General features: G+C 51.7%; 1 protein-coding gene across 1 annotated transcript in view; it reads left to right on the top strand.

Annotated features, from left to right (window-relative positions):
• The first annotated feature begins 598 nt into the window (after window positions 1–598).
• LOC116938267 (uncharacterized) overlaps window positions 599–15,000 on the top strand; it is a 41,459-nt gene continuing 27,057 nt past the window's right edge. The window contains exons 1-5 of the mRNA XM_076054539.1: window positions 599–814; window positions 4,763–4,836; window positions 6,678–6,749; window positions 10,036–10,097; window positions 14,285–14,364. Coding sequence (XP_075910654.1) covers window positions 6,742–6,749; window positions 10,036–10,097; window positions 14,285–14,364 — 150 coding nt within the window. The 5' untranslated portion in view covers window positions 599–814; window positions 4,763–4,836; window positions 6,678–6,741. The remainder of the gene's footprint in view (window positions 815–4,762; window positions 4,837–6,677; window positions 6,750–10,035; window positions 10,098–14,284; window positions 14,365–15,000) is intronic.

The raw sequence follows: 15,000 nt of genomic DNA, 5'->3' as shown, positions 1-15,000 counted from the left end.
TGGGTGGCTGTGTGTGTGTGTCTGTGTGTGTGTGTGTGTCTGTGTGTGTGTGTCTGTGTGTGTGTGTCTGTGTGTGTGTGTCTGTGTGTGTGTGTCTGTGTGTGTCTGTGTGTGTGTGTCTGTGTGTGTGTCTGTGTGTGTATGTATGTGTATGTATGTATGTGTATGTATGTGTATGTATGTGTATGTATGTATATGTGTATGTATGTGTATGTATGTGTGTGTATGTGTATGTATGTGTATGTATGTGTATGTATGTATGTGTATGTATGTGTATGTATATGTGTATGTATGTGTATGTATGTGTATGTGTATGTATGTGTATGTATGTATGTGTATGTATGTGTATGTATATGTGTATGTATGTGTATGTATGTGTATGTATGTGTATGTATGTGTATGTATGTGTATGTATGTGTATGTATGTGTGTGTATGTATGTGTATGTATGTGTATGTATGTGTATGTATATGTATATATGTATGTATGTGTGTATGTATCTCTATGTGTATATGTATATATGTATGTGTATGTATGTGTGTATGTGTGTGTATGTATATATGTATGTGTATGTATGTATATATGTATGTGTATGTATGTATATATATGTGTATCTGTGTGTGTGTGTGTGTCCAGCGAGGAGTGGTCGCCGCGTGTCGTGCGCCCTGCTGGGCCCTGGCCACTGCCGTGGGTGGCTGTGGCGGCAGCGGCCCCGAGGGGAGGCGGCCGCGGGGTTCTCCCTGGGGCCTCCCAAGTGGGGCCGCGTCTGGGCCCTGCTGCAAGGCCCTCGCCTCTACTGGTTCCACGCCGCGTCCGTGCGTGTCTTACCACACACACTACACCACATACATTACATTACATACATTACACACACACTACACACCACACACATTACATACATATACCACACATACACACATACACACACATACACTACACACACACATACACCATACATACATTACATACATTACACACCATACACTACACACCATACATACACACACACACCACACACACTACACACACACATACATTACATACACACTACACACACACTACACACCACATACATTACATACATTACATACATTACACACACACCACACCATACACATTACACACACACACCACACACACTACACACACACATACATTACATACATTACACACCATACACACACCATACATACACCATACATACACCATACATACACCACACACACACTACACACCACATACATTACATACATTACACACCATACACACACCATACATACACCATACACTACACACCATACATACATTACACACACACCATACATACACCACACACACTACACACATTACACACCACATACATTACATACATTACACACCATACACTACACACCACACATACACCATACATACACACACACCATACACATTACACACACACCATACATACACCACACACACTACACACCACACACATTACATACACCATACACTACACACACACCACACCATACACACATACACTACACACCACACACACACACACCACATACACTACACACACACACACACCATACATACACACACACTACACACACACCACACCATACACACATACACACACACACCACACACAAACACCACACACACACCACACACACATCACACACACACCACATACACCACACACACACACACACCACACACATACACCACACACACACACACACCACACACACACACCACACACACACCACACACACACCACACACACCACACACACACCACACACACACACACACCACACACACACTACACACACACCATACACACACACACACACCATACACTACATACCACATACATTACATACATTACATACACACCACACACATACACACACACACCACATACACACACCATACACACCATACATACACCATACATACACACACATTACACACCATACATACACCACACACATTACACAACACATACACACCATACACACACCATACACACACCATACACTACACACCACATACACACCACACACACCTGACACACCACACACACACACCACACACACCACACACACCACACACACACACCACACACACCACACACACCACACACACACACCACACACACTACACACACACACCATACATACACCACACACATTACACACCACATACACACCATACACACACCATACACACACCATATATACACCATACACTACACACCATACATACACTACACACACACCACACACACACACACCACACACACACCATACACACACACCACACACACACCACACACACACACATACACACACACATACACATACACACACACCACATACACACCATACATACACACACACCATACATACACACACTACACACACCACACACACACACACCACACACACCACACACACACACACCACACACACACCACACACACACCACACACCACACACACCACACACACACACCACACACACACACCACCACACACACACCACACACACACCACACACACACCACACACACCACACACACACACACCACACACACACACCACACACACCACACACACACACCACACACACCACACACCACACACACACACCACACACACACACTACACACACACCACACACACCACACACACACCACACACACACCACACACACACCACACACACACCACACACACACACACCATACACACACCATACACACACCACACACACACCACACACACCACACACACCATACATACACACATTACACACCACATACACACCACACACCCCATACATACACCATACATACACACACATTACACACCACATACATTACATACATTACACACCATACACTACACACCATACATACACCATACACATTACACACACCACACACATTACACACACACACACACCACACCACACACACCACACACCACACACACACACCACAAACACACACCATACACACACACACCACACACACACACACCACACACACACACATTACACACACACACCACATACACACACCACACATTACACACACACCATACAGACATCACACACACCACACACACACACAGAGACACACACACTACACACACACCACATACATTACATACATTACACACATACCACACACACAACACACAAAGATAACAAAGATAACAAAGATTCCCCGTATAGCCTTAACAGACTGTAGGGGCAAGTGCTGTTAGCGAGCACCTATGAAGGCCGGAACGGCACACGAGGGGGTGGGTGGCCAGCACCACGCCCGACCGCCTTTGTCTCCCCAGTGGCGATGTTTACTACACACCGCACCAGGTACTCATTTGAGGCTGAGTCGACCTAGGGGAGGCCTGGGACCGGTTCAGATAATCGTCACTGGTGTTGGCCGTGAGCGGGAATCGAACCCGGGTCGCCAGGTTCATAGCGCAGCGCGCTAACCGCTACACTATCGCTATACACACACACACATACACACATTACACACACACCACACACACACCACATACACACACCACACACACACCACACCACACACACCACATACATTACACACGCACCACACACACAACACACACCACATACACACACACCATACACACACACACCACACACACACACCACACACACACACCACACACACACCACACACACACATACACACCATACACCACACACACTACACACACACCACATACACACACACACACCACACACACACCACACACACACACACCATACACACACACACCATACACACACCACACACTACACACACACACACCACATACACACACCACACACACACACCAAACACACACACCACACACACACACCACACACACACCACACACTACACACACACCACACACACCACACACACACACAACACACACACCACACACACACACTCACCACACACACACACCACATACACACACACCACACACACACCACACACACCACACACACACCACACACACAACACACACACAATACACACCACACAGACATCACACACACTACACACCACACACTACACACACACCACACACACACACCACACACACCACACACACAATACACACACTACACACACCACACACACACACCACACACACACCACACACACCACACACTAGACACACACCACATACACACACCACACACACACCCACCCACACACACACACCCCACACACACACCACACACACACACCACACACACACACACCACACACACACACCACACACACACACCCAACACCCAGTGATGGTGATGATGGTGATGATGGTGATGATGATGGTGGTGATGGTGATGATGGTGGTGATGATGGTGATGATGATGGTGGTGATGGTGGTGGTGGTGATGGTGGTGATGATGGTGATGATGGTGGTGATGATGGTGATGATGATGGTGATGATGATGTTGATGATGGTGGTGATGATGATGGTGATGATGATGATGATGTTGATGATGGTGGTGATGATGATGATGTTGATGATGGTGGTGATGATGATGATGGTGGTGTTGCCGGTGATGATGGTGATGATGGTGATGATGATGATGGTGATGATGATGGTGATGATGATGTTGATGATGGTGGTGATGATGATGATGATGGTGATGATGGTGGTGATGATGGTGATGATGATGGTGATGATGATGATGGTGGTGATGATGATGATGAGACATCGTTATGTGTCCTCCAGGCGGAGAAGGCCGAGGGCTATCTCAACGTCACAGGGTTCAGGGTGGATGCCTCAGGGACATACCGCAAACACCAGTAGGCCTCTCTTACTATCCCTCTTACTATCCCTCTTACTATCTCTCTTACTATCTCTCTCTCCCACTCTCTCCCTCCCCCTCTCTCTAAATTATTCATCGCCTGAAACACTCACCCACACACTCACCCACACACTCACCCACACACTCATCCACACACTCACCCACACACTCACTCTCACTCACACCCCCTCGCTCATCCACACACTCAGCCACACACCCACACACTCACCCACACACACACAACAACAACCGCCATTCGCCACTAAGTGGCGGTGACGTCACCACGACGCTTGTGCCAGGCCATGTGCACCTTGAGGCCACGTGAAGTGTCGAACGCCCGCTGGCAGGAGGTCACGGGGCAGACCCAGCAGGTGCCACGGGTCGACTGACTGAGATGACTGAGATGACTGTGGCTGATGCAACACCTGTGCCCCCTACTGTGCCAACCTGCTGTGCTTTAGCCACCCGGCGCTCCGCTCGTTGTTGTGAGCGTCGCTCCTCCGCCCTCCGTTGTTGTTGGAGGGCGACTGCCTCCAACTGCCCAGCAGCGTCCTTCACGAGCCTCCTCCACAGAGGCCGATCTTGACACCGCTGGTACCAGTCATCGGCAAGTCCACTCAGCTCCACGTCCTCCTGTACCACGTCACTCCATCTCTTCTCTAGCCCGTGCCGCGCCCGTTTAGCCCCCTCGATCCGGCCGAACAAAAGCTGTTTCGGCATGCGGTGGCTGGGCATGCGGGCTACATGGCCCAGCCATCGCAGCCTTGCCCGCCGGAGGAGCTCACCGATGGGACTTTGTCCAGATCTTTCAAGGATATGTGAGCTCCTCACACAATCCAGCCTGGTAAAACCCAGGATGGATCGTAGGTAGGCCAGCCTAAATGTTTCTAACCGGTGAAAGATGTTCCATTAGGGGGGTCCACGTTTCGCAAGCGTAGAGAAGGGAGGGAATGACCGTGGCCGAGAAGACCTGAATGGAACATCTTCGCCGGTTAGAAACATTTAGGCTGGCCTGCCTACGATCCATCCTGGGTTTAACCTGCAGGCTGGATTGTGTGAGGAGCTCACAAATCCTTGAAAGATCTGGACAAGGTCCCATCGGTGAGCTCCTCCGGCAGGCAAGGCTGCGTTGGCTGGGTCATGTAGCCCGCATACCCAGCCACCGCATGCCGAAACAGCTTTTGTTTGGCCGGATCGAGGGGGCTAAGCGGGCGCGGCACGGGCTAGAGAAGAGATGGAGTGATGTGGTACAGGAGGACGTGGAGCTGAGTGGACTTGCCGATGGCCGGTACCAGCGGTGTCAAGATCGGCCTCTGTGGAGGAGGCTCGTGAAGGACGCTACTGGGCAGTTGGAGGCAGTCGCCCTCCAACAACAACGGAGGGCGGAGGAGCGACGCTCACAAGAACGAGCGGAGCGCCGGGTGGCTAAAGCACAGCAGGTTGGCACAGTAGGGGGCACAGGTGGTGCATCAGCCACAGTCATCTCAGTCAATCGACCCGTGGCACCTGGGTCTGCCCCGTGACCTCCTGCCAGCGGGCGTTCGACACTTCACGTGGCCTCAGGGTGCACATAGCCTGGCACAAGCGTCGTGGTGATGTCACCGCCACTTAGTGGCGAATGGCGGTTGCTGTTGTGTGGGTGAGTGTCTGTGTGTGTATGAATCTGTGTGTGTGTGTCTGTGTGTGTGTGTGTGTCTGTGTGTGTGTGTGTCTGTGTGTGTGTCTGTCTGTGTGTGTGGGTGTCTGTGTGTGTGTCTGTGTGTGTGTGTGTCTGTGTGTGTGTGTGTGTCTGTGTGTGTGTGTGTGTCTGTGTGTGTCTGTGTCTGTGTGTGTGTGCAGCACGTTCCGGGTGTTTCACGATCACAAGCCCACGTTCCACTTCGCTGCTGAGACTTTCGAAGACATGACCAGGTGGGGTCATCATCACCATCATCAGCAGTAGCACCATCATCATCAGTAGCATCATCCGCAGTAGCATCATCATCAGTAGCAGCAGCATCACCATCATCAGCAGTAGCATCATCATCAGTAGCATCATCTCTATCATCATCAGTAGCATCATCATCATCAGTAGCATCATCATCATCAGCAGTAGCATCATCATCAGTAGCATCATCACCATCATCATCAGTAGCATCATCATCAGTGGCAGTAGCATCATCAGCAGTGGCATCATGAGTGAGTGGGAGGGTGGGTGGGTGAGTGAGTGGGTGGGTGGGTGGGTGAGAAGGTGAGTGAGTGAATGGGTGGGTGAGTGAGTGGGTAGGTGAGTGAGTGGGTGTATGAGTGAGTGAGTGGGTGGGTGAGTTAGTGAATGGGTGAATGGGTGGGTGAGTGAGTGAGTGGGTGGATGGGTGAGTGAGTGGGTGGGTGAGTGAGTGGGTGTATGAGTGAGTGAGTGGGTGGGTGAGTTAGTGAATGGGTGAATGGGTGGGTGAGTGAGTGAGTGGGTGGATGGGTGAGTGAGTGGGTGGGTGAGTGAGTGGGTGTATGAGTGAGTGAGTGGGTGGGTGAGTTAGTGAATGGGTGAATGGGTGGGTGAGTGAGTGAGTGGGTGGATGGGTGAGTGAGTGGGTGAGTGAGTGGGTGGGTGAGGAGGTAAGTGAGTAGGTGAGTGAGTGGGTGTATGAGTGAGTGAGTGGGTGGATGGGTGAGTAAGTGGGTGAGTGAGTGGGTGGGAGCAGGTAAGTGAGTAGGTGAGTGAGTGGTTGTATGAGTGAGTGAGTGGGTGCGTGATTGAATGGGTGAGTGGGTGAGTGAGTGGGTGGATGGGTGAGTGAGTGAGTGGGTGAGTGAGTGGGTGGGTGAGGAGGTAAGTGAATAGGTGAGTGCGTGATTGAGTGTATGAGTGAGTGAGTGGGTGAGGAAGTGAATGGGTGAGTGGGTGAGTGAGTGAGTGGTGGGTGAGTAAGTGGGTGGGTGGGTGAGTGAGTGAGTGGGTGAGTGAGTGGGTGGGTGAGGAGGTAAGTGAATAGGTGAGTGAGTGGGTGTATGAGTGAGTGAGTGGGTGAGGAAGTGAATGGGTGAGTGAGTGAGTGGGTGGGTGAGTAAGTGGGTGGGTGGGTGAGTGGGTGAGTGAGTGGGTGGGTGAGGAGGTAAGTGAATAGGTGAGTGAGTGAGTGGGTGTATGAGTGAGTGAGTGGGTGAGGAAGTGAAGGGTGAGTGGGAGTGAGTGGGTGGGTGGGTGGGTGAGTGAGTGGGTGGGTGGGTGGGTGAGTGAGTGGGTGAGTGAGTGGGTGGGAGAGGAGGTAAGTGAGTAGGTGAGTGAGTGGGTGTATAAGTGAGTGAGTGGGTGTATGAGTGAGTGAGTGGGTGGGTGAGGGAGTGAATGAGTGAGTGAGTGGGTGAGTAAGTGTGTGAGTGAGTGAGTGAGTGTATGAGTGAGTGTGTGAGTGAGTGGGTGAGTGAGTGGGTGAGTGAGTGGGTGAGTGAGTGGGTGAGAGGTGAGTAGGTGTATAAGTGAGTGAGTGAGTGGGTGTATGTGTGGGTGAGTGAGTGAGTGAATGGGTGAGTGAGTGTATAAGTGAGTGAGTGAGTGATGGGTGAGTGAGTGGGTGAGTGAGTGAGTGAGTAGGTGAGTGAGTGAGTGTATAAGTGAGTGAGTGAGTGAGTGAATGGGTGAGTGAGTGTATAAGTGAGTGATGTGAGTGAGTGATGGGTGAGTGAGTGGGAGTGAGTGAGTGAGTGAGTGGTGAGTGAGTGAGTAGAGTGAGTGAGTGTAAGTGAGTGAGTGAGTAGGTGAGTGAGTGAGTGTATAAGTGAGTGAGTGAGTGAATGGGTGAGTGAGTAGGTGAGTGAGTGAGTGAGCGAGTGGGTGAGTGAGTGAGTGGGTGTATAAGTGAGGGAGTGAGTGAGTGGGTGAGTGAGTGAGTGAGTAGGTGAGTGAGTGGGTGAGTGGGTGTATGAGTGAGTGAGTGAGTGGGTGAGTGAGTGAGTGAGTAGGTGCGTGAGTGAGTAGGTAAGTGAGTGTGTGTGTGGGTGAGTGAGTGTGTGTGTGGGTGAGTGTGGGTGAGTGAGTGAGTGAGTAGGTGAGTAGGTGAGTGAGTGGGTGAGTGAGTGAGTGGGTGAGTAGGTGAGTGGGTGAGTGAGTGAGTGTATGAGTGGTGAGTGAGGTGGAGTGAGTGAGTGAGTGAGTGGGTGAGTAGGTGAGTGAGTGTGTGTGTGGGTCAGTGAGTGAGTGAGTGTATGAGTGTGTGAGTGAATGAGTGGGTGTGTGGGTGAGTGTATAAGTGAGTAGGTGAGTGAGTGAATGGGTGAGTGAGTGGGTGAGTGTGTGGGTGACTGAGTGTGTGGGTGAATGAGTGAGTGAGTGTATAAGTGAGTGAGTGAGTGGGCGAGTAGGTGAGTGAGTGAGTGGGTGAGTAGGTGAGTGAGTGAGTGGGTGAGTAGGTGAGTGAGTGAGTGGGTGAGTGACTGGGTGAGTGAGTGAGTGAATGGGTGTATAAGTGAGTGTGTGAGTGTATGAGTGGGTGAGTGAGTGGTGAGTAGGTGAGTGTGTGAGTGAGTGTGTGTGTGAGTGTATAAGTGAGTGTGTGAGTGTGTGGGAGTGGTGGTGTAGTTGTTTGCGCTACTAACACGGCAGAACACCCAGGTTCGATTCCCGCTCACGGCCACGAGCCGAACCAGCGATGATCTGAACCGATGTCTGGGCATTCCCTAGGTCGACTCAGCCTTAAACGAGTACCCAGTGCGTTGTGCAGTAGACATCAGAGCCGGGGAGACAAAGGCGGCCGGGCGTGGTGGTGCTGGCCACCCACCACCTCGTGTGCCACAGTGCCGGTAGCCTTCATAGGTGGATACTCGTTAACAGCACTTGCCCCTACAGTCTGTAAGAGGCTACCTAGATGACCTTTGCCTGTGTCTGTGTGACTGCACTTGCCCCTGCAGCTCTGCTAGAGGCTACACGGGGGATCTTTGTCTTTGTGTGTTCATAGGTAGCTGCTGCTACTCGCTACTAACAGCACTTGCCCCTACAGTGTGTAAGAGGCTACACGGGGGATCTTTGTCTTTGTGTGTTCATAGGCGCTGCTGCTGCTACTCGCTACTAACAGCACTTGCCCCTACAGTGTGTAAGAGGCTACACGGGGGATCTTTGTCTTTGTGTGTTCATAGGCGCTGCTACTCGCTACTAACAGCACTTGCCCCTACAGTGTGTAAGAGGCTACACGGGGGATCTTTGTCTGTGTCTGTGTGCAAGGTGGATGAACCTACTAGGTCTGGCTGCTATTGGCTACAGTGATGACAATCTGGATCCTGAAGGTAACTCGCTCACTCAGACACTCACTCACACTCACTCACACTCACTCACTCAGACACTCACACTCACTCAGACTCACTCAGACTCACTCACTCAGACTCACTCACTCAGACACTCACTCACACTCACACTCACTCAGACTCACTCACACACACTCACTCACTCACACTCACTCAGACTCACTCAGACTCACTCAGACTCACTCACTCAGACACTCACACTGACTCACACTCACTCAGACTCACTCACTCACACTCACTCACTCAGACTCACTCACACTCACTCAGACTCACTCAGACTCACTCAGACTCACTCACACTCACTCAGACTCACTCAGACTCACTCACTCAGACTCACACACTCAGACACTCACACTCACTCACTCACACTCACTCAGACTCACTCACTCACACTCACACACTCAAACACACACACTCACTCAGACACTCACTCACACTCACTCACACTCACTCAGACTCACTCAGACTCACCCAGACTCACTCACACTCACTCACACTCACTCACTCAGACACTCACACTCACTCACACTCACTCAGACCCACTCAGACACTCACACTAACTCACACTCACTCAGACTCACTCACTCACACTCACACACTCAGACACTCACACTCACTCACACTCACTCAGACTCACTCAGACTCACTCAGACTCACTCAGACTCACTCAGACTCACTCACTCAGACACTCACACTCACTCAGACACTCACTCACTCACACTCACACACTCAGACACTCACACTCACTCACACTCACTCAGACTCACTCAGACTCAGACACTCACACTCACTCACACTCACTCAGACTCACTCAGACTCACTCAGACTCACTCAGACTCACTCAGACTCACTCACTCAGACACTCACACTCACTCAGACACTCACTCACACTCACTCAGACCCACTCAGACACTCACACTAACTCACACTCACTCAGACTCACTCACTCACACTCACACACTCAGACACTCACACTCACTCACACTCACTCAGACTCACTCAGACTCACTCAGACTCACTCAGACTCACTCAGACTCACTCACTCAGACACTCACACTCACTCAGACACTCACTCACACTCACTCAGACTCACTCAGACACTCACACTCACTCACACTCACTCACACTCACTCACACTCACTCAGACACTCACACTCACTCAGACTCACTCAGACTCACTCAGACTCACTCAGACTCACTCAGACTCACTCACACTCACTCAGACACTCACACTCACTCACACTCACTCAGACTCACTCAGACTCACTCAGACACTCACACTCACTCAGACACTCACTCACACTCACTCAGACTCACTCAGACACTCACACTCACTCACACTCACTCACACTCACTCACTCACTCACACTCACTCACACTCACTCAGACTCACTCACACTCACTCACACTCACTCAGACACTCACTCACACTCACTCAGACTCACTCACTCACACTCACACACTCAGACACTCACACTCACTCACACTCACTCACACTCACTCAGACTCACTCACACTCACTCACACTCACTCACACTCACTCACTAAGACACTCACACTCACTCACACTCACTCAGACTCACTCACGACACTCACACACTCACAACAACAAGAACCACCATTCGCCACTAAGTGGCGGTGACGTCACCACGACGCTTGTGCCAGGCTATGTGCACCTTGAGGCCACGTGAAGTGTCGAACGCCCGCTGGCAGGAGGTCACGGGGCAGACCCAGGTGCCACGGGTCGACTGACTGAGATGACTGGCTGATGCACCACCTGTGCCCCCTACTGTGCCAACTTGCTGTGCTTTAGCCACCCGGCGCTCCGCTCGTTGTTGTGAGCGTCGCTCCTCCGCCCTCCGTTGTTGTTGGAGGGCGACTGCCTTCAACTGCCCAGTAGCATCCTTCACGAGCCTCCTCCACAGAGGCCGATCTTGACACCGCTGGTACCAGTCATCAGCAAGTCCACTCAGCTCCGCGTCCTCCTGTACCACATCACTCCATCTCTTCTCTAGCCCGTGCCGCGCCCGTTTAGCCCACTTGATCCAGACGAACAAAAGCTGTTTAGGCATGCGGTGGCTGGGCATGCGGGCTACATGACCCAGCCATCGCAGCCTTGTCTGCCAGAGGAGCTCACCGATGGGACTTTGTCCAGATCTTTCAAGGATTTGTGAGCTGCTCACACAATCCAGTCTGGTTAAACCCAGGATGGATCGTAGGCAGGCCAACCTAAATGTTTCTAACCAGTGAAGATGTTCCATTAGGGGGGTCCACATTTCGCAAGCGTAGAGAAGGGAGGGAATGACCGTGGCCGAGAAGACCTGAAGCTTAGTGCGGAGCGACAGACCAGGTAGCTTCCACACAGCGTTACGCAATCGATTAAAGATATTGCCGCTTGACTGATTTGGAGTGTGACCTCTGCTGTCAAACTGGAGCTGGTCATTAGCACACTGCCCAGATATGGGAAACTCTCCACTCTCTCCACAACTGCCCCATCACCAATTGGGATTTGTGGGGCTGGAGTGTCCGATGGTACAAAATACCCAGGCAGGTGCTTAGTTTTGGTGGGGCTGATGGTAAGGTCCCACCTCTTAGTGGCACGCTCCAGTCTCAGCAGCAGCGTCTCCAACTCCTCCTCTGAATGAGCAGCTATTACCAAATCATCGGCATACATAACATGGTTGAGCAATAGGGAGCCATCCCTTGACTGCACCCGGGCATCCATCAGCCTCCCATTATATCTGTACCAAATGGAAATTTCTCCGGTACAGCTACTGAAGGCTTCAATAACTACGTGGTCAAAATAGATGTTAAATAATGTGGGAGCCAGAGGACATCCCTGTCGCACACCAAGGTGAACAGGGAATGGCTCTGACTCCCGGCCACGTAGTTTAACCCGGGTCCGCTCACCATCATGAAGGTCCTTAATGATCGTGAGCAGAGGGTCAGGGACTCCGAAAGCATGAAGAACAACCCAGAGCCCAGGCCTACTGATGGTATCATAGGCCTTGACCAGGTCAATAAAGCAGAGATGTAGGTCTTGTTGGAATTCCCTACACCTCTGCTGTAGAACACGGACAGAAAATATGGCATCTGTGCAGGACCGCCCTTTCCTGAAACCGCATTGGGGCTCCACAAGTCTCTCCTCAGCGTGCCTGGCAAGGCGATGTTGAATAATCCTTGCCAGGACCTTTCCCGGCCTACACTGAGGAGTGAGATGCCCCTGTAGTTGTTACAGTCTGTGCGGTCCACCTTCTTAAAGAGGGGGACCACCAGGGCATCCTTCCAATCCTGTGGAACCCGTCCAGTGGTCCAGACTGTTGTTATGATGTCATGTAGGGCAGTCTGTGCACAAACGCCACCCTCCCTCAGCATTTTGGCCTGGGAGATCATCTCTGCCCTCTGCCGACTCCAACTCTCCATCTCCTCAACGAACACATGCACACACGCACACACGCACACACAGTCACACACACACACGCACACACGCACACAAAGATCCCCCGTGTAGCCTTAACATACTGTAGGGGCAAGTGCTGTTAGCGAGCACCTATGAAGGCCGGCACGGCACACGAGGGGGTGGGTGGCCAGCACCACGCCTGACCGCCTTTGTCTCCCCAGTGGCGATGTTTACTACACACCGCACCAGGTACTCATCTGAGGCTGAGTCGACCTAGGGGAGGCCCGGGACCGGTTCAGATAATCGTCACTGGTGTTGGCCGTGAGCGGGAATCGAACCCGGGTCGCCAGGTTCATAGCGCAGCGTAGCGCTAACCGCTACACTACCGCTAGTACAGCCATCAAAGGCTTCACGAACTACTTCGCACCCCAAGGTGAACAGGGAATGGCTCCGACTCCCAGCCACGTAGTTTTACCCGGGCCCGCTCACCATCATGAAGGTCCTTAATGATCGTGAGCAGAGGGTCAGGGACTCCAAAAGCACGAAGAACAACCCAGAGCCCAGGCCTACTGATGGTATCATAGGCCTTGACCAGGTCAATAAAGCAGAGATGTAGGTCTTGTTGGAATTCCCTACACCTCTGCTGTAACAGACGGACAGAAAATGCACGCACACACACACGCACACACACACGCACACACACACGCACACATATATTGCTGCTGATGATGTTGCTGTTGATGCTGATGATGATGCTGGTGGTTTCCAGATTTCTATAGCGAGAGTGATGATGGTGGTGACTCCTCATCCACTGGATCTCAAGACATCACCATCACCAGGGCTCCATCGGTGAGTGTGTGGGTGAGTGAGTGGGTGAGTGAGTGGGTGTGTGGGTGAGTGTGTGGGTGAGTGTGTGGGTGAGTGAGTGGGTGAGTGAGTGGGTGTGTGGGTGAGTGCGTGAGTGGATGAGTGAGTGGGTGTGTGGGTGAGTGTGTGGGTGAGTGTGTGGGTGAGTGATTGGGTGAGTGAGTGGGTGAGTGATTGGGTGAGTTAGTGGGTGAGTGAGTGATTGGGTGAGTTAGTGGGTGAGTGAGTGAGTGGGTGAGTGGGTGAGTGAGTGAGTGTCTGAGAGAGTGGGTGAGTGTGTCGGTGAGTGTGTTGGTGAGTGAGTGGGTGAGTGAGTGGGTGAGTGAGTGGGTGAGTGAGTGGGTGAGGTAGTGGGTGAGTGAGTGAGTGGGTGAGTGTGTGGGTGAGTGAGTGGGTGAGTGTGTGGGTGAGTGATTGGGTGAGTGAGTGAGTGGGTGAGTGTGTGGGTGAGTGAGTGGGTGAGTGTGTGGGTGAGTGATTGGGTGAGTGAGTGGGTGAGTGAGTGAGTGGGTGAGTGAGTGGGTGAGTGTGTGGGTGAGTGAGTGAGTGGGTGAGTGAGTGGGTGAGTGTGTGAGTGTGTGTGTGAGTGAGTGAGTGGGTGAGTGAGTGGGTGAGTGA

The sequence above is a fragment of the Petromyzon marinus genome, chromosome 66, assembly GCF_048934315.1.
Source record: "Petromyzon marinus isolate PM22_M1 ecotype Great Lakes invasive population chromosome 66, UKy_Petmar_22M1.pri1.0, whole genome shotgun sequence".
NCBI lineage: Eukaryota > Metazoa > Chordata > Hyperoartia > Petromyzontiformes > Petromyzontidae > Petromyzon > Petromyzon marinus.
This window is presented reverse-complemented; position numbering and strand designations above follow the sequence as displayed.